At 38.3% G+C, this 18,791-nt stretch overlaps 1 protein-coding gene across 2 annotated transcripts in view; it reads left to right on the forward strand.

Moving 5' to 3' along the window:
* pear1 (platelet endothelial aggregation receptor 1) overlaps positions 1-18,416 on the forward strand; it is a 41,392-nt gene extending 22,976 nt beyond the window's left edge. For both annotated transcript variants that reach the window (XM_056263958.1, XM_056263959.1), the window contains exons 3-24: positions 763-864; positions 1,403-1,503; positions 1,601-1,693; positions 6,146-6,270; positions 6,515-6,636; positions 7,493-7,601; positions 7,704-7,840; positions 8,981-9,193; positions 9,678-9,852; positions 9,959-10,079; positions 10,676-10,839; positions 11,194-11,296; positions 12,157-12,303; positions 12,393-12,524; positions 12,961-13,089; positions 13,557-13,682; positions 13,783-13,992; positions 14,726-14,835; positions 15,435-15,561; positions 15,672-15,734; positions 15,810-16,010; positions 17,959-18,416. In XM_056263958.1, coding sequence (XP_056119933.1) covers positions 763-864; positions 1,403-1,503; positions 1,601-1,693; positions 6,146-6,270; positions 6,515-6,636; positions 7,493-7,601; positions 7,704-7,840; positions 8,981-9,193; positions 9,678-9,852; positions 9,959-10,079; positions 10,676-10,839; positions 11,194-11,296; positions 12,157-12,303; positions 12,393-12,524; positions 12,961-13,089; positions 13,557-13,682; positions 13,783-13,992; positions 14,726-14,835; positions 15,435-15,561; positions 15,672-15,734; positions 15,810-16,010; positions 17,959-18,101 — 2,953 coding nt within the window. In that variant the 3' untranslated portion in view covers positions 18,102-18,416. The remainder of the gene's footprint in view (positions 1-762; positions 865-1,402; positions 1,504-1,600; positions 1,694-6,145; positions 6,271-6,514; positions 6,637-7,492; positions 7,602-7,703; positions 7,841-8,980; positions 9,194-9,677; positions 9,853-9,958; positions 10,080-10,675; positions 10,840-11,193; positions 11,297-12,156; positions 12,304-12,392; positions 12,525-12,960; positions 13,090-13,556; positions 13,683-13,782; positions 13,993-14,725; positions 14,836-15,434; positions 15,562-15,671; positions 15,735-15,809; positions 16,011-17,958) is intronic.
* The last annotated feature ends 375 nt before the right edge of the window (positions 18,417-18,791 follow it).

Below are 18,791 nucleotides of genomic sequence, written 5' to 3' on the forward strand. Positions count from 1 at the left end.
TCTGTATAACATACTATTGCTAATATGTTAGCATTTACTATGTTAGCAGATTAGCTTTTTAAAGCTAACTAAGTTTATACTAAAAGTATTTTGAGTTCTGCCAACTTATTTGGGTTTACAGTGTACTTCATAGATTTAAATTATATTAACTGAATGGAATTAGTACTATTAACTTTATTTACCCAAGTTGTCTTAACAATAAGTTATTGAGTTACTTGAACACAAATCAAATATTTTTTTAAGCTTAAATTGTTTGAGTTAATAAACTTAAATGATTTAAGGCAATCAGTTTCCTCAAACGGTTTGAGTTGAACTAACTCATCAGGTTTTACAGTGCATTAATATGTGCTTTATAAGTACTAATAAACAGCCAATATCCTAGTAATAATAAGCTAATAAGCAACTAGTTAATAGTGAGAACTGGACCCTAAACTAAAGTGTTACCAAAAGATCCATTTATGGTTTAGGGACAATTTGTGAGAGCCTTTTCAAGTAATCCTAACCACAGACCTTTTTTTTACTCATAAATCCAAAACTGTCATTCTAAAAATGTATTATAAATTCCGGAGGGATCCCATAGCTCGAAAAGAAGCGAATTCTCTTCTTGGTTTTATCACTACAAACTGAACAGCTCTATAATCCCCTTGAGCAAGACACTCTAATACAGTGACAGTTCCTGCAGTTTGTGTGTTGTACATCGAGTTGAATGATGCAAAATGACAAGTGACTGGTAAGCATGACAAAATCTTTGTTCCTTTTTAGCTTCACCACTTCAGTGAAGGAATCATATGCTCAGCCTTTCGACCAAGTGAATGAAGAGACCTGCTCTGAACCCTGGAGCGCTAACAAATGCACCCGGCACAGGTGACATACACTGACAAACACATATGCACTCAAGCATTTACTCACAGTTACACTGGGCTGACTTAGACTAAACGCAGCATGAATTCTTTCATCCTACTGAGCTGCAGAGGTTTTCGGTCTTCAGCTTAGGTCATTGGAGAGATTGTTTGGTTTGGCAGTGGAGGCTTAAAATTGCTTCGAATCCAAGTAATTGTGATGCTGGCGTGCATGCATGCTCCCTTTATTATAATGCTGGCATGGAACTCACTCTCCCTGCCGGTCTTACAGCGGTTCCCAAAGGCCTTTTTAAGTTTAATCTGAACTAAGGCGAATGGTAAGGGCACTGAATGTTTAATACATTTCTAAATATTATACGTTTATGTATAAAAGGTGCCAAAATTTGATCCAAGACAACTACTGAATAAGAAGTCTTACTGAGGGACTTTATATTCCAACTACAGCTGATCTGTGATAATGAAATAATGAATATTGTGTGGTCTTGCATTAGGCTGTGAATTTTCCAGTGGTTATTAAACTGTTTCTCTTATTCACTCTCCAGGATCACCTATAAAACACTTTATAGGCAGGTGGTGAAAATGGACTATCGTAGGAGGTATCAGTGCTGTCGTGGCTTCTATGAGAGCAGCAATAAATGTGTCCGTGAGTATTAAATTGACGTTTTACCTTTTGAACGGTTTGTTTTTGTATTTCTCAACTCTCTGTGTTTATTTTCCCTTCCTGCTCTATGTGTGTGTAGCACGTTGCACTAAGGAGTGTGTCCATGGCCGCTGTGTAGCACCTGATCGTTGCCAGTGTGAGAGCGGCTGGCGTGGAGAGGACTGTTCCAGCTGTGAGTTATGCGTCACACTTTCTCTCCTCATTTCTGACACAAAAAAACAACCAAAAAGTGCAGCATTTAAAGGCATTCTCAGTGTGAAAGTGGTTCACTTTGTTTATGCTCAATTTGGCAACACTGCCTTAATGCTTTGCAACAAGCTATGTTAAAAAAATTATCCAAGATGGTGAACAGAGGAAGAGCAATCTGGATTATAAATAAACTTATAATTCATCCAATACTGAAACCTTGGTTACTCACATAACCTTTGTTCCCTGAGAGGAGGGATGGGGGTTATCCCCTTCCTTTCACAAATACTAAAGCCTGATTGCAGCGTACCGGTAAAATAATCCAGCCAAGGACGTGCAAGCGCACGAGTTAGCCTTCAACTATATAGCTCGGAGCTCACCGTCATTGAGTCAGAATCTCCGACTGAACGAACAGGTGTGCTACGGAGATTCGGAGAGTTATAACACAGCAGCGTGCGCAATGTCTCGTTCCCTCCTCTCAGTGAACCAAGGTTACGCGAGTAACCGGAGATGTTCCCTTTCGAATCAGTCTCTCGACATTACGTTACCACGCTATGGGGATCGCATACAGTCCCGCTGCGTTATAAGTTATAACCAATCATAACAAGAGAAGTATATGAGCCAAACTCAAACTCGAGCCTGTTGACCATGCACATCCACTAGAGCACCAAGGGGAAAATATATCAAGACAAATAAGCGCCATCCAGATTATAGTGAAGCGGGAGTAAGCAACAGCATGTACTTTTGCTAGGAGCTTTATCGGTCCTCCGCATGCGCTACACTCCTTAATCGACATCCTCTTGCCGGATTGCAGAATGGAACGGGTTGAGAGTGTCGTTCTCTTAAAAGCGTCATCAATTGCAAGAAGTACTTTGATGCTTCGATGCTTTGATGCTTGCTTCGGGAAGGAGAAGATGTTGACTCAATGACTGTGAGCTTCGAGCTATATAGTGAAAGGCTCCGCGCCTAGCTTGTGCGCTCGCGTGTCATTGGCCCGTTTATTTCACCGGCGCGATGCAATCAGCCTTTGGTATTTGTGGAAGGAAGGGGATAACCCCCATAGCATGATAACGCAATGTCGAGAGACCGACTCGAAGGGACACTCTTTTTCCTTCTTTCCGTATCACACAGGGTCATGCACAGGGTTTAATAAGGAGAGACTTTTCACTAGTGAGTGTTCTGGCTTCGTTTTTAAACGTGTCGTCATCTGTTAGTGTTGCTGTGCATATTTTTATTGGGCCCCATTTTCTCCTTTTTCTTTTTCCTCTTGTTTTTCCCCCTCTCCTCTCTCTGCATCTGTTCACTCCTTAACTCTACTCCTTTATTTTCTTTTAGTATGTTTGTGCATCATCAAAATGAAAATAAAATAAGAGTTTGCACAGCTAAATTTTGTAGGGCATCTACAGTTTTTCTCATCTGATTTGGCACATATCTCCAAAGTAATTTAATACAACTTAATACAATGAATGCAGCCATTTGTTATTTTATCTATAACATTTATTTATTTTGAAATAGCTTTTGTTTTTATATTTTCATTTTAGTTTAAGTAATTTTGTAGTGTCGCACTGACTGTTAAGTACATGACCGTCCTTGTATAGGTCAGTGATGCCATTGGATGTTGTAGTATCTTAGTCTGTAATACTGATTTGATTTGACATACTGTGGTTTCAGTGGAGTACAATGCCGTATAGGCTCCTGAGTGGAGTTTACATAAATGAAATGGAAACTCAAGACTCTAGTTCTAGGCAAAAGACCTTTCTCTCTAATTTTGTCCTGCTCTTTGTTTGGTTGGACTGTGAAACCCCATTATTTGCTCGCATTGGCAAGAGAAGGCTTGACACTTCCTGAATGCCTGTGTGTTGGGAGCTTTGTGGGAAATTAGAGAGGTTTGAGGTTTTAAATACACATTTCTTTCACTCTGTCCTGAGAGACCAAAGGCCAAACTCTATCAAACTGCTATACGACTTCTTGGCTGTTTAAAATCATGCAAAAGAGATAATTAATAATATACATAACAGCCTATAGTAGATACACTAAAAGGCAAAATGCTTACTACAAGAGTGGAATATTCATAATGTTCAGCATTTTCGCATTAGAAAGAAATTCACGCTAACTATTTAAGTAGGGGCTTCTGGGAAAGTGCCCTTCAAGAGAAGACCTTTAACCCAACAACGACTTTTCCCTCGTGGACTAGAGAGGAATTTTCCCACATATCAAAAAGTCATTCCGTATCTACTGGAAACATGCTGTTTGATAAAACTATTCTTATTTGCGGTTTCATCTTCGCACAATATAAACACGTGACTCACAGCATAATAATAATAATAATTAACTTTATTTTATAAAGCGCCTTTAAAAGCAGCTTCTCAAAGCACTGCACACCAAATAAGCAATACATAATTCAAGTAATAAAAGCAACATCAACAAACAAATGCTAGTTTAAACATGGACAAAGAGAGTGGAAATGATCTGCTTCATATTCATTGTTTATAATATTCCATCACAAGTTTGTCATTTCAGATGATGCCGATTTATCCTGAGGGACTTTAGGGCATGGGGGCTTGGGAACAAAAAAAAATTGGACTTGTAGTGTAGCTCAATTAAGTGTCATGGTCAAGGAAACTGCTTTGAGCTGAAAATAAATCAAGTTCTGAGGCTTCCTCTTGTCTTTTTAAAGTGGTATGCATTTGCTTTGAGAACTGGTTGGACGTCAGCTCAGTGTTTGAATTGAGACAGCTGGTCAGCTCCAGTTCCTAAAGCCTGAAATGTGAACGTGGGGTGTTGGAATCATTCACGTCCCCTGTTGTTAGAGTGTCAGTCAGACCCCAGGAATCTAAATCTCTGCCTTGAGATGGAAAGACAGAATAAACCTTTCTCAAACAGAATATATAAAAAGTATAGTAAAAAAGTATAAAGTTTGAGGTCAGTAAGATTTTATATACATATATATTCAGCAAGGACACATTAAATCGATCAAAAGTTAAAGACTACAAGATTTCTATTTCAAATTAATGTTCTTGAACTTTCTATTCATCAAAGAATCCTGAAAAAAAAATGATCATGGTTTTCGCAAAAAAAGCAGCCCAACTGTTTTCAGCTGTAATGATAAATGTTTCTTGACCATGATAATAAATGTGTTAATAAATGTTTCTTGATTTCAGAATGATTTCTGAAGGATCACGTGACACTGACTGAAGACTCAAAAATTCAGCTTTGCCATCACAGGAATATAAATAATATTTTAAAATATATTGAAATAGAAAACAGTTATTTTAGATTGTAATAATATTTAGCAGTATTACTTTTTTAATGTATGTTTGATTAAATAAATGCAGCTTTTTGACATTTCGTTTTAAAGCCTTTGAAATATTTAAAAATCTTACTGACCCCAACTTTTGAATGGTAGTATATATATATAATTTTTTTATATAAAAAAGTATATATTTAAATCAAAATAGAAAGAAAATACAATTCATTGAAATACAGAAGTCAAAAAGTATTTGTTGAAGACAAATAAACCAATCCTTGCTGATTAATAATCTCTTTAAAGGTATAGTTCACCCAAAAATAAAAATTCTGTCAGTAATTACTCACCCTCATGTTGTTCCAACCCCGTAAGACTTTCATTCATCTTCGGAACACAAATGAAGATATTTTTGATTAAATCTGAGAGCTGGATCACTCCTCCATAGGCTTCTAAGGGATTGAAACTTGCCGGCCCAGAAAAGTTATTAAAGACATTGTTAAAATAGTCCAAGTGACTACATTGGCTCAATCTTAAGTTTATCAAGCGACGAGAATACTTTTTGTGTGCAAAAATAACGACTTTATTAAACTATTCATTACCTTCTCTGTGGGCCTCGAGTTAGTTCACATAGTGTAACTGCGCAGCGCTTCTGTGTTGTACGTGAGTAATTACTGACAGAATTTTAATTTTTGGGTGAACTATCCCTTTAAGTTCAAGAGAAGATTTATTGGTACTGAGCTCTTCGTGCTGTGTGTGTGCGTGTATGCCTGTGTATGCCTGTGATGGATCCCTTTTCTTGACCCGTAAAGGGTACGTGTCATCAGTTTAGGTTGTGTCATGACCGAAATCCAATCCCTGTGTGAGCGCTGGCCTGAGCTCTCTCTGAGGTCCGGCCAAACTCCATCTGTTAAATTTCCCATTTGAAACTCATTCCTTTTGTTGAGCTCCGTACAAATTCTCTGGTCAATCACGCTATCGATTTGTTATGCTCTAAATGCCAGGGATACTCAAAAGATTCTCGAAAGTATTTAGGAAGCCTGATTTCCTCAAATGACCAAACACAGTCAGACCACCTTAAGACAATAAGAAAACCTCCTTAATCCAAGAAAACCTTGTAAATCCATTTGAACAGACTGTATAATATGTGTTTGCTGATATCTCAGATTTAGCAAAATTTGTGCTTATGTTTAGCATGTGGTGCCCAGCATTGGGGTACAGGCTGCATGCGACTCTGTGAGTGCCAGAACGGGGGAGAGTGTAACGTTCTTACTGGAACCTGTCAGTGCCCAGCCGGATACACAGGTGAACACTGCCAGGTATGACCACACAAACAGCCTCTTTTTTGATCTTGAGATGGTAACATGTAAATAATAAAGTGGTTTTATTCAAGTCAAATATATTATCGAATACCATATTAATATGAAAATAGTAACAACTGCACATTTTACATTTTTACTGTGTGATTTGGGAGAAGATATATATGATGCAAAAAGATAAAGTTAAACATACATTATATTAAAAGTCGAATCATTTTGATTAAACACATTTTCTTCCTGTCAGGACCCCTGTCCTGCAAAGTCGTTCGGTCAGGGCTGTCTGCAGCAGTGCCAGTGTGGAACAGGAGGATTCTGCAATAAAACCACTGGAGAGTGTGGGTGCAGAGATGGATTTACTGGAACTCTGTAAGTACAGGACGTACTTTAGAATAATAATGTGCTTTCTTTCTGCTCTCTGTATATTATGGTGGGATTTCAAATGCAAAATTTAGTCACATAAGTCTATGCATATTTCTATTCACATTATTTTCATATTAAAACATTTTGCAGACTTTATATGTGTGTTTGTGGGCACATACAGTATCAGAGCATTGTATCATATACTGTACATTTGTATTCCTGGGGCCAGATTTACTAACAGCTTGCGCCAGCGCAAACCAGTGCAAAAATTTGCACTGAAAAGGCATGGACACAGTTATTTTTGCAGCTGACCTTATTGCATATGCATTTGTTGGAGTTTACCTTTCAGACGCAAAATTTATGGGAGGAGAGTATTTTTAAAAAATCACAGTGATTTACTAAGGTTTGGGCAAAAAAACATGGATGCATCTGAAATCGCATAGTCCCTTGAGTATGTACTTATTTTGAATAAGTGATTACTTCATGCCCGCTAAAAAAGTACGTTATATAGTATGAGTGTGTGTAGTATGAATGTAATCTGGACATACTACATTCGCCATGTTGTCATTATCATGTGACCTACCAGTGTCAGATACCTTGCATCACTGCCATTCATAAATCCTCTCCCGTAGGCTCATGGGATAGTAAAGTGTCCATGCACACTTCAGAATCTCCCCGGAAGAAGTAGCTCATCCATTCCGGATACTTTTTGCCTACTCTTTTTAAAGTACTATGAATTCTGATCTGTCACAAATTAACTTATCTGGTGGTCAGTGGCCAAGAAAGTGCACGTGCAATTGAATTCTTTCTTTCTGGTTTTTCAATCCTAAAACCATTTTTGAATGGTGTCTCTGCCTCTCAGGTGCGAGGAGTCGTGTAAAAGGCCGACCCGCTGTCCTGCACGTTGCCCATGTCAGAATGGAGGCATCTGCCAGGGGAGAGGGGTGTGTTTGTGTCCACCCGGCTGGATGGTAAGAAATCTGTCTTGGTTTTGTTTTGTTTTGTTTTATTCTTTGGTGGTCATGCATTTTCAGCCTCTCTCCTCTCTCTCTCTCTCTCTCTCTCTGTTTCAGGGTGCAGTGTGTACTGAGCGGTGTCCACCGGGCCGTTTTGGTTCAAACTGTGCTAAAGAATGTTTGTGCCATAATGGAGGTCACTGTGATCCAGAAAAAGGCCAATGTCAGTGTGATGCAGGCTATACTGGAGAAAGGTCTGTATAATGTACTCTCAGATTATACTAAGAAAATGTATTATTCCTGCACAGGTGATAGCTTTTATAGCTTATATAAAGTAAAATATACATAGTTTACAGATCCCTTGAGGCTCTTGAGGCCCTTAAGTATCAAGCCATACTGTAAAGCCACTTTTCCACTGTCGGGACAAACCGTTCTAATTGCTTAACCGTTCCAATCTGTGCCGATCCAGCTCAGCCGGTATGGATATGGTTTCATATTCCCCTGTGGGGCTGATAACGGCTCTATGGAATGTAATACAAATGCGTCAGTCGTTGCCTTGGTTTACAGATGATATGAGGTAAATAGAAACCACATTATACAGGATGATCAGATATTTCTTTTAATTTTATTATTAACTTCCCTCAAATAGCATGCTTGGCCAGCTTCAGAGAAACTCCTAGCCAGGCAAAAGACAAGCAACCAATCGTGAGTGGCGACATCACTACACGCATCTTGCCACACACCTTATTTAGCCAACTGTGCTGAGAATTCTGGGCAGAGAACAGTTTGTAATCGTGCTGTGCCGAACCAAGCTCAAGTGGAAATACAACCGGAACCGCTCCTTATCATTCTTAGAACTGTTCGGCTCGATGGTGGAAAAGTGTCTTAAAGGAATAGTTCACTTAAAAATGAAAATGCTGTAATCATTTACTCACCCTCAAGTTGTTCAGCAGAAGAAAGAAATTCAAACAGGTTTGAAACAACTTGATGGTGAGTAAATGATTACAGCATTTTCATTTTTAAGTGAACTATTCCTTTAAGTGTCCTTGAACACAGTTTCTCCCTGTAATAAGAATTTTTTTTTTCTTCGGGGCCCAGATTTGACATAAATAATAATTTGTCAAGATAATCTTACATGAATAAAAATAATGTCAAAAATAATATTCATATATTACAAAATAAAAATATCGCCAATAAAATTGTATTATCAAATAAATAATATAAATCTCTGTATTTTATCTACATTTAACAATGCAGTTGATTGTATAAACTCATTGATTGTATTTGGCCATTCAAAATATTCAGTAATCTAGAAAAGCTGTAAAAGTCTGATATCCACTGCTAGTTATTTGAGCATGGTTCTATGATTTGTTCACCGAGTGTCTCCTGTGAAGGTGTAACGAGGAGTGTGCAGTGGGTACGTACGGCGAGGACTGTAAGGGTGTGTGTGACTGTGCTAATGGAGCCCGCTGCTATAACATCCACGGTGGGTGTCTGTGTGAGCCGGGGTTTAAGGGTCAGCGCTGTGATCACAGGATGTGTCCTGACGGGGCCTACGGCATGCACTGCGAACACCGCTGCCTCTGCAACTCACAAAACACTCTCAGGTGTGCTTTGTGCTTCCATGTCTCTTACGATCACTAGCTTTGATTTGCCAGTGTGACCACAACTACTACTAGAAAACTACATGCATCTTTGTTCTCAGAGCCAGCTTTCATTTTACTTTTAGTTTAATTTTTAGTAATTGTGTTATGTGCTTTTATATTTTAGTCATTTTTAAATAGTTTTATTTTTATTTCAGTTAGTAATTTTAGTACTTCAACAAACTTATTTCAGCTGGCCACCAAATCAACGTTTCTTATTTTCTTTGAGTTTTAATCAGTTTTATTTCAATTAACAAATAATTATATACTTAGTTTAGTTAACAATAACACAACTGCTGAGAACAAAGACTCACTATTTGACCAATCAGTTCTATCAATCAACTGATCATTCTATTAACCAAATGCTGTTTTGATAACAAAAAATGACTAGCTTCAGCAATTTTCCCATATGTCATCATATGTTTTGATTGTGTCGTGGATGTTACAGCTGTCACCCTCTGAAGGGGGAGTGTACCTGTCAGCCTGGGTGGGCGGGGCTGTACTGTAATGAAACCTGTGCAAATGGTTACTATGGTAACGGTTGCCTGGAGCCCTGCCTCTGTGTGAATGGAGGGGTGTGTGACACGGTGACCGGCCAGTGCCACTGTGCGCCCGGATATACGGTGAGTGGGACAGACACGGTCACAAACAAAATAACTTCTGCAATAAATCACAATACAGGTAACTAATGCCATATCAGGTGTTTAATATTCCTATGTGTGTGGGTAGGGATTGCACTGCGAGAAGCTCTGTGAGGATGGTTTCTATGGGAAGGGCTGCTTGTCTCCTTGTATCTGTGTAAACTCTATAGCCTGCTCTCCCATCGATGGAACATGTTTCTGTAAGGAAGGTGAGTTTTGGTACACTACACATTAAAAGAAAGAATTAACTAATTCAATTGTAAACATAACACTTGGTCAATGAATTGAGAGCATTAGAGAGTCAGTAAATGAGTCAATAATTTATGAACAGACTAAATGAAGGGAACAATGCTGTGAAATACTGTTTACAAATGCCCTCTTGATCTTTATCATATTATTTATGGTTATATATATATATACATATGCACTTCATAAATTAATACTTTTACTCTGCAAAAAAAAAAAACATTAACTGTTTGAACTAAATGCTTTTGAACTTTTTACTTTTTTATCAAAAAATAATAATAATAATCTCAGTTTCCACAAAAATATTCAGCTTTGATGATAATAATAAGAAATGTTCTTAAGGACCAAATAAGTGTATTAGAATGATTTCTGAAGGATCATGTGACACTGAAGCTTGGAGTCATGGAAAATTGAAAATTCAGCTTTGCCATCAATTACATTTGAATTCAATTTTAAAATATAGTACAAAAAAAAAACGTATTAAAAATATTTGTTACCTTCTGTAGCCTCTCCTCTTAAGTAATATTGACTGTCTGACGGGAGAACTGTGTGTGTTAAGGGTGGAGAGGACGTGACTGTTCCATCGCATGTTCAGAGGGCACGTGGGGTCCCGGCTGCAACTTCACCTGCCAGTGTGCAAATGGAGCATCTTGCCACCCTGCCGATGGTTCTTGCAGGTGCACCGCAGGCTGGAGAGGAGCTTCCTGTGACGAGACCTGTCCGGTAACTCAAATATCTGCTTTAGCATACAGTGCACATGTATTTAATTTACAATAACCAGTTCAGGAGATGCAGGCAGTTCAGCTTAAGTCACACTTTTTCCTCCCATGAACTGAATTTGACTTCTGTGTTGTTGTCGGTTCAGCATATCTGTCTCCTAAATCAGCTGCAGTCATTTTTACACCATCAGCATAAGTTATTAACCGGATGGCAAATGCAGAACACTCTTATGAATATATGTTGCATGGCCATCATTTAAATTAAAGTAGTAATTTTGTTAGAGCCGAGTAATCCCACTGGGCAGAGTCAGAGTTACTTGATCGTTCTGAATCATTATTTCCATTCTGGTTTGAACAGAGCGGGATGTTCGGCCCAGGCTGTCGTCAACAATGTGACTGTCTGCATGATGAAGGATGTGAGAGTGTTACTGGCCAGTGTCTGTGTTTACCTGGTTGGACAGGTAGGACTTCATTCACATTTATAAGTACGGCCTAATAAATAGTACACAAAACAGTTTACAGTAAGCAGTGATAAAGGTTTAAATCAATAGCAGCTTTTGGTTGATTGAATAACAAGCAGAAAATAACAATCACAATTGATAATCCATCACTCTGGAAATGGAAGGACAAGCCAAGCGCATTGCATTATTGAATGGAGTATTGTGTGCAGTATGCACTATTCAATATCTACGGAGCCCCGCATGATATGCGGGGAAAAATGTATATCGTGGCCATGAATTAACAATTTGTTTCCATGACTTAATAATACATCAGCACTTTTTAATTCGTTCCCTTGTTTTAAGTAAATCATGCGCACAGTGTAATAATTTGTTCACTTTTTTTAATTTAGCTAAAACAAGGGAAGAGTTCAATGTGGCTACGATTTACTAAACCGAGAGAACGTTAACAAATTAAATCATGTGAAGAAACTCTTCATTCTTTGCCACGATTTAACTAAAACGAGTGAATGAATACTTAATTCGTGGCCACAATACAGTATATATATTTTTGTCTGCATGTCGTGCAGGGCTTTGTATTTATCAGCACATCTGGTATGTCATTCAAGTTTGTATGCGTACATAAAATTTCCACAAATCTCTACACTAGTCAGAGATTCATAAAAATATATCTGAGACCCCAAACATAAGTAATAAGTGACCCTTTTTATAGAAAATGGTTGAAGTGTGTTATCAGTCTTGTGTATATAATCAGTTCTCAGAAAATTAGGATCAAGTGTGAAACTGATGAAACTTTTTTCCGAGCTATTAAAATAGAACATTACACCTTAAACAGCACAAAATAGTTTGTTATTTTTCTGCAGGTCTGCGCTGTACACAGCAGTGTCCAGAGGGAACGTGGGGCCTTCAGTGCAACCTGACCTGCTCCTGCCTCAACAGCGCCACCTGTCAGGCACATACCGGAATCTGCCTGTGCAAACCCGGATTCTGGGGAGCTCAGTGTCAACACAGTAAGTACACAGTCATCCTTGTGTCTCTGAGAGCTCACTCAGGTCACATTAGAGCTGGTTTAGAGAGTGCTCCCTTCTTTTCTCTGTAGTGTGTAGTGCTGGTCTATTCGGAGAGAGGTGCAGTCGTCAATGCCCAACATGTGTACATGCCTTGTCCTGCCATCACATTACAGGCGATTGTCTGTGTCTGCCTGGATATATCGGACAACTGTGTGATCAAGGTTAGATATACAGATGCACATTCAAAGGGATGTCATGTAAAAATTTAAATTTTGTCTTTATTTGCTCAACAACCTTATGTAATTTCTAACAAAAAAAATTACTTTAATTGTAACGCAGTAATTTTTCATACAATTACAGTTCATAGTGACCTTATGTCAAGCTCCATAAACGGCCAAAAAACTATAACCATAAAAGTTGTCAATGTAAGTCATTATTCACCAAAAATAAATAAAATAATATTAATAAAATAACAGCTTAAAGGTTTGAAATGACATGAGGGTGAGGGTGAGTAAATAATTTCTGAATTTTCATTTGTGAGTGAACTATCCCTTTAAACCTGCTATATCTCCCATAGCAGCAGACTGTCTTCAGTACAATCCTCTTATTTAAGGCTTGTATACATCATTTTCATTTCTGTTTTTGTCTTATTTCTAGCCTGCCCCATTGGTCAGTATGGAAGCCATTGTAGCAATGTGTGCAGGTGCACCAACAATGCAACATGTCACCACCAGGATGGTTTGTGCCTCTGTCCCACTGGATGGACTGGACCGGACTGCTCTTTATGTGAGTTTCTGGACAACAGACCTTCTCTATGATAAACTATTTGATTTCACTGGATTTTTGATGTCCAGATCTGATGCAAAATAACATTATTTGTTTTCTAAAAGTTTATCAAAATTAAGGAAACCTTATCTCTGTTTTCTATGTGAATTAAGTTGATTGTTTTGTACCTCAAGTAAATATATCTTGATATAAGAATGTTTAGATATTTTTGCTGAAAAAAAAAAACTGAATAAGAAAATGACTTTGTGCAGCGTATTACAATGATTACATTGAAGTTGAATATTAGAGTCGATTCTTCTCGAATCGACTCTAATATTATTTGTCAGATTTCCTGGATGTGCTTTCGGAAGAAATAACTCATTTTGTGATTCTCAGCTTAAAATACATTTTTATTCCTGGACCAGGCTCTATATGTCTCTCACACTCAACAAGTTCATCAAACATTTCCCAAATGTTTGTCTTTGTAGTGTGTCAGACTGGGAAGTTCGGCGCTAACTGTGCTCAGACCTGCTCGTGTCCCCCAAACCATTCCTGCGATCCTCACACTGGAGACTGTATATGTGTACCTGGACCAGGCGAGGACTGCAAACCAGGTATTAAAAGCAGCCTAGAAACCATTTGTGTTTAGTAACACACATTTATTTGTTTTGGTTATGTTGACATTGTCAATGGGAACGGTTGTGTGTTTTTCAGAGAAGGAGCTGAGTATGATGGTGCCTGTTTCTCCGGTGGAAAGGGACTCGTGGGGTGCGATCGCAGGCATTGTGGTGCTGGTGATTCTGGTTGTGCTCCTGTTGGCTGTTCTGCTATTATATCGGCGCAGACAGCAGGACAAACAGAGCAACACACCCGTTGTGTCTTTCTCCTCAACCCGCACTGTCAGTTCAGAGTACGCTGTGCCAGGTGAGCCACAGGAGTTTCTGATACTTTCAGTAGTGCCATAAAATCTCATTTACATAAATCAAATTTAACTAATATATTATACACTACCGTTGAAAAACGTTTTGAAAGAAGTCTGTTATGCTCACCAATGTATTCAATCAAAATGGTAGTGAAAAATTATTACAATTTAAAGTGTTTTTAATATATTTCAATATATATATATATATATATATATATATATATATATATCTGCGATGGCAAAGCTGCCCCTGATCAGAAGCCATTACTCCAGTCTTCAGTGTCACATGATCCTTCAGAAATCATTCTTATGCTGATTTGCTGATCAAGAAACATTATTATCAATGTTGAAAACAGTATTTTTGTGACAACCGTTAAACTTTTTAGTAAAAAGAACAGCATTTATTTTGAAATACAAATCTTACTGTCACTTTTGATCAATTTAATGCATCCTTGCTGAATAAAAGTATTAATTTATTTCCAGAAAAAAAAATAGTGGAAGTGCATATGTTGAGGTGCTTGTCACCTTTTTCTAAATAGACAATAGCCATTTGTTTGTCAGCCTAAGCAATAAGCCAATATTTGCTAACTGAAATGGATTCTTTAAAAGAGTAAAGCTCTTCTATTCTATTTTCTTTCTCACAGCCTTGTTTCCATTTCCATCAGATTAAATATGGTGTATATGTTACAGGTTAGAAACAGCATATTCAAATATTACATGATATTTTTCTTGTAGATGTTCCTCACAGCTACCATCACTATTACTCAAACCCGAGTTACCACACACTGTCTCAGAACAGGCCTCCACTGCCACACCTGCCCAACAACCAGGACAGAGCCATCAAGGTAATACTATGGCTATGTTCTGAATAAACTATCTATACTATGAATATTGCTGGCTCTGTGACAAATTGCCTGTTATGTTTTTCATTTGTACAGCAAGTCTGCTAAAATAATACATAAGCGTAACACTAAAATGTTCAGTATACAACGCTGTATCTCAGAATGCAGTCCACTTGATTTGCAATGTGATGAATGAACCAGAACGGGTATACATTTTTAAACAGAATTCATGGAAGTCCATTTCCTCAAGAAAGAATCATGCTTTGGTAGATGATAATGATAGGATACATAGTCATCATCATGAGATAAAAAGTCGAAATTATGAGATACTAAATTGAAATTATGAGATAAAAAGTCAAAGTTATGACAGTCATAATGAGATTAAAAGTAATAATTATGCCATAATTATGTCAGCAGTAGTGCGCTGTAGCGCAGCATGTATATTAATTGATTACATGTGTAACAGAAATTTTTAGCAATCATTGTCTGTTTTTGGAGCAAAGCAAAATATTTTGTTTTCTTATTATGAAGTACAGTATATGAAAGCTGGATTTTGCACATATAACAGGAATGACCTTCATTTGTGTTTCATGCTTTGACAGAACACCAACAACCAGCTGTTCTGCAGTCTGAAGAACATGGAGAGGGAGAGGAGAGGTCTGTTTGCGGCTGAGACTAATGCTACTCTTCCTCCAGGCTGGAAACACCAGGAGCCACCCAAAGATCCAGGTAATGGATACTGGGAAACAATTTCCCCGTATTCTTGCACTATAGTTTGAGTTTGTTTTGTGTTGTGCAGCTGTCTGAGTAAATTGGATGTGGTCTTATTGTGTTTTCAGGGGCTTTTGGGATTGATCGAAGTTACAGCTATAGTGCTACACTTGGGAAGCACTACAACAAAGGTAAAAGTCACTCAGATGTTCTTCTTCTTCTATAAATCTTGTTTAATTGTGTCTAACACCCTGTTGTGGTTGCAGAGTTGAAAGATTCCTGTGTGGCAGTGAGCAGCAGCTCTCTGAACAGTGAGAACCCGTATGCCACCATCAAAGATCTGCCCGGCCTGCCACCATGTCCTCCAGAGAGCAGCTACATGGAGATGAAGTCTGCAGTGTCTCGTGAAAGATCCTACACTGAAATCAGTCCACCCGTCATGGCTCCCTCCACTCTGTCATGCAGAGGTATTTATTTTTATTAAAAGAAACTGGATATTACTATATCTGTTCTGAAGAGAGTGTTGACAGTACCCATACGGGGGGGTCATATATACTATACACTCACCGGCCACTTTATTAGGTACCCCATGCTAGTAACGGGTTGGACCCCCTTTTGCCTTCAGAACTGCCTCAATTCTTCATGGCATAGATTCAACAAGGTGCTGGAAGCATTCCTCAGGGAGTTTGGTCCATATTGACATGATGGCATCACACAGTTGCCGCAGATTTGTCGGCTGCACATCCATGATGCGAATCTCCCGTTCCACCACATCCCAAAGATGCTCTATTGGGTTGAGATCTGGTGACTGTGGAGGCCATTTTAGTACAGTGAACTCATTGTCATGTTCAAGAAACCAATTTGAAATGATTAGAGCTTTGTGACATGGTGGAAGTAGCCATCAGAGGATGGGTAAATGGTGGCCATAAAGGGATGGACATGGTCAGAAACAATGCTCAGGTAGGCCGTGGCATTTAAACGATGCCCAATTGGCACTAAGGGGCCTAAAGTGTGCCAGGAAAACATCCCCCACACCATTACACCACCACCACCAGCCTGCACAGTGGTAACAAGGCATGATGGTTCCATGTTCTCATTCTGTTTACGCCAAATTCTGACTCTAACATCTGAATGTCTCAACAGAAATCGAGACTCATCAGACCAGGCAACATTTTTCCAGTCTTCAACTGTTCAATTTTGGTGAGCTCTTGCAAATTGTAGCCTCTTTTTCCTATTTGTAGTGGAGATGAGTGGTACCCGGTGGAGTCTTCTGCTGTTGTAGCCCATCCGCCTCAAGGTTGTGCGTGTTGTGGCTTCACAAATGCTTTGCTGCATACCTCGGTTGTAACGAGTGGTTATTTCAGTCACTGTTACCCTTCTATCAGCTCAAACCAGTCTGGCCATTCTCCTCTGACCTCTGGCATCAACAAGGCATTTCCGCCCACAGAACTGCCGCTCACTGGATGTTTTTTCTTTTTCGGACCATTCTCTGTAAACCCTAGAGATGGTTGTGCGTGAAAATCCCAGTAGATTAGCAGTTTCTGAAATACTCAGACCAGCCCTTCTGGCACCAACAATCATGCCACGTTCAAAGTCACTCAAATCACCTTTCTTCCCCATACTGATGCTCGGTTTGAACTGCAGGAGATTGTCTTGACCATGTCTACATGCCTAAATGCACTGAGTTGCCGCCATGTGATTGGCTGCTTAGAAATTAAGTGTTAACGAGCAGTTGGACAGGTGTACCTAATAAAGTGGCCGGTGAGTGTATATACATAGATATAGTAGGGGGGGGATATAGTAGGGGGATATATTATATGGTGGGATTTAGGGATGCATGATAAGACAAAAATAATTTTAATGTTATGGCTAATAACCGATAAATGGCTTAAATAAACCCGATAAAAAACCCTATACTATTTTGTTTAAATAAAATAAAATAAACTCATAAAATCAATCATTGTAATGCTACAAGTGAATTTAGGCATCGTAACATTATAATGTACATTATGATGTTACGCTATTCCAATTTGATATTCCAATATATGCTGTAGACAGCACAGCTGGGAATTTTATTTTTCAAATTGAAGATATATTTTGTTTAAACTTTGCCAAAAATGTACTTTAAGGGGCACGGAAATACATTCCCAGTCTTAAAATGTATTTTTGGCTAAATATAAATTGGACTGTCTAAATTGAAAATTTATAGCAGATGGTCAAAATATGTGAGGAAATACAGGTAACTAAAATGTCTCAAATTAAATGCAAATATATTTTTAAATATATATTAACAATATTGTTTCGAAATGTTTGCATATTTTGCCATATGGGTACACGAGAACAACGTGGCTTTTTTTTTCTTGATGTGTCATGTATCACATCTGGTGTGAAATGTGTTTGTTCACTATATTACAGAACATTGTTCCCTTGGCAACGTTGTGGAACAGGAACTTCAGAATCATTATGATCTGCCCATCAACAGCCACATTCCCGGGCATTATGATCTGCCACCAGTGCGAAGACCACCCTCCCCATCGCCACGGAGACTGCCCCGTTGATCGCCTTGAAAATAACTTGAAGACTTTGTTTCTCTAAAATCACTGCCAAAGACAGATTAAGCTTTATGTCTGCGTTACAAGCTGGATAATGAAATACAAAAACTGCCCACCACAGATGAATGGATGGATGTGACCAAAGCTGTGCAACAGTGCCATCTACTGGACAACACTAACAACTGAATGTCCATGGAGAAAATATCTTCTTTAAAGGCACTTAACTCATTCAAGCCTGGCTGTAGAAAACAATGTTGCCAAAGACTGTATCACTCTTTTTCCATCTGACAATATTTCCCGGTGGCTAAACTACTGGCATACTGGATGCCATATGGTGACTCGTAGGAATTTCTTTGTCCGTCTTATGTTAAAAAACAGCAAAAGAACTACACATATGATCATATAAAAAGATGTTCACATTAAGACTTTCTAGGAAATATCTGGACATTAATAGGTTAAATGCTCAATATCAATATCTGTTTTTAAAATGCTATTCATGTGTCTTATCTAATCTGGAAATCAGGGTGTAAATGACAATATAATTTTGAACAGCTACAGAACAACTTTCCATAAGTTTACAGTGTTGGGAACATTTTCTATGAATGTCAGTTGAATTCAACCACAAGAACTGTAAATAGTGTAAATAAAATCGAAGTTTCCATGCACAACTTGTCATGTAATTTATTAGGCATATCT

This window comes from Rhinichthys klamathensis, unplaced genomic scaffold (assembly GCF_029890125.1).
Source record: "Rhinichthys klamathensis goyatoka isolate OS25496 unplaced genomic scaffold, OSU_Roscu_1.1 h1tg000211l_1, whole genome shotgun sequence".
NCBI lineage: Eukaryota > Metazoa > Chordata > Actinopteri > Cypriniformes > Leuciscidae > Rhinichthys > Rhinichthys klamathensis.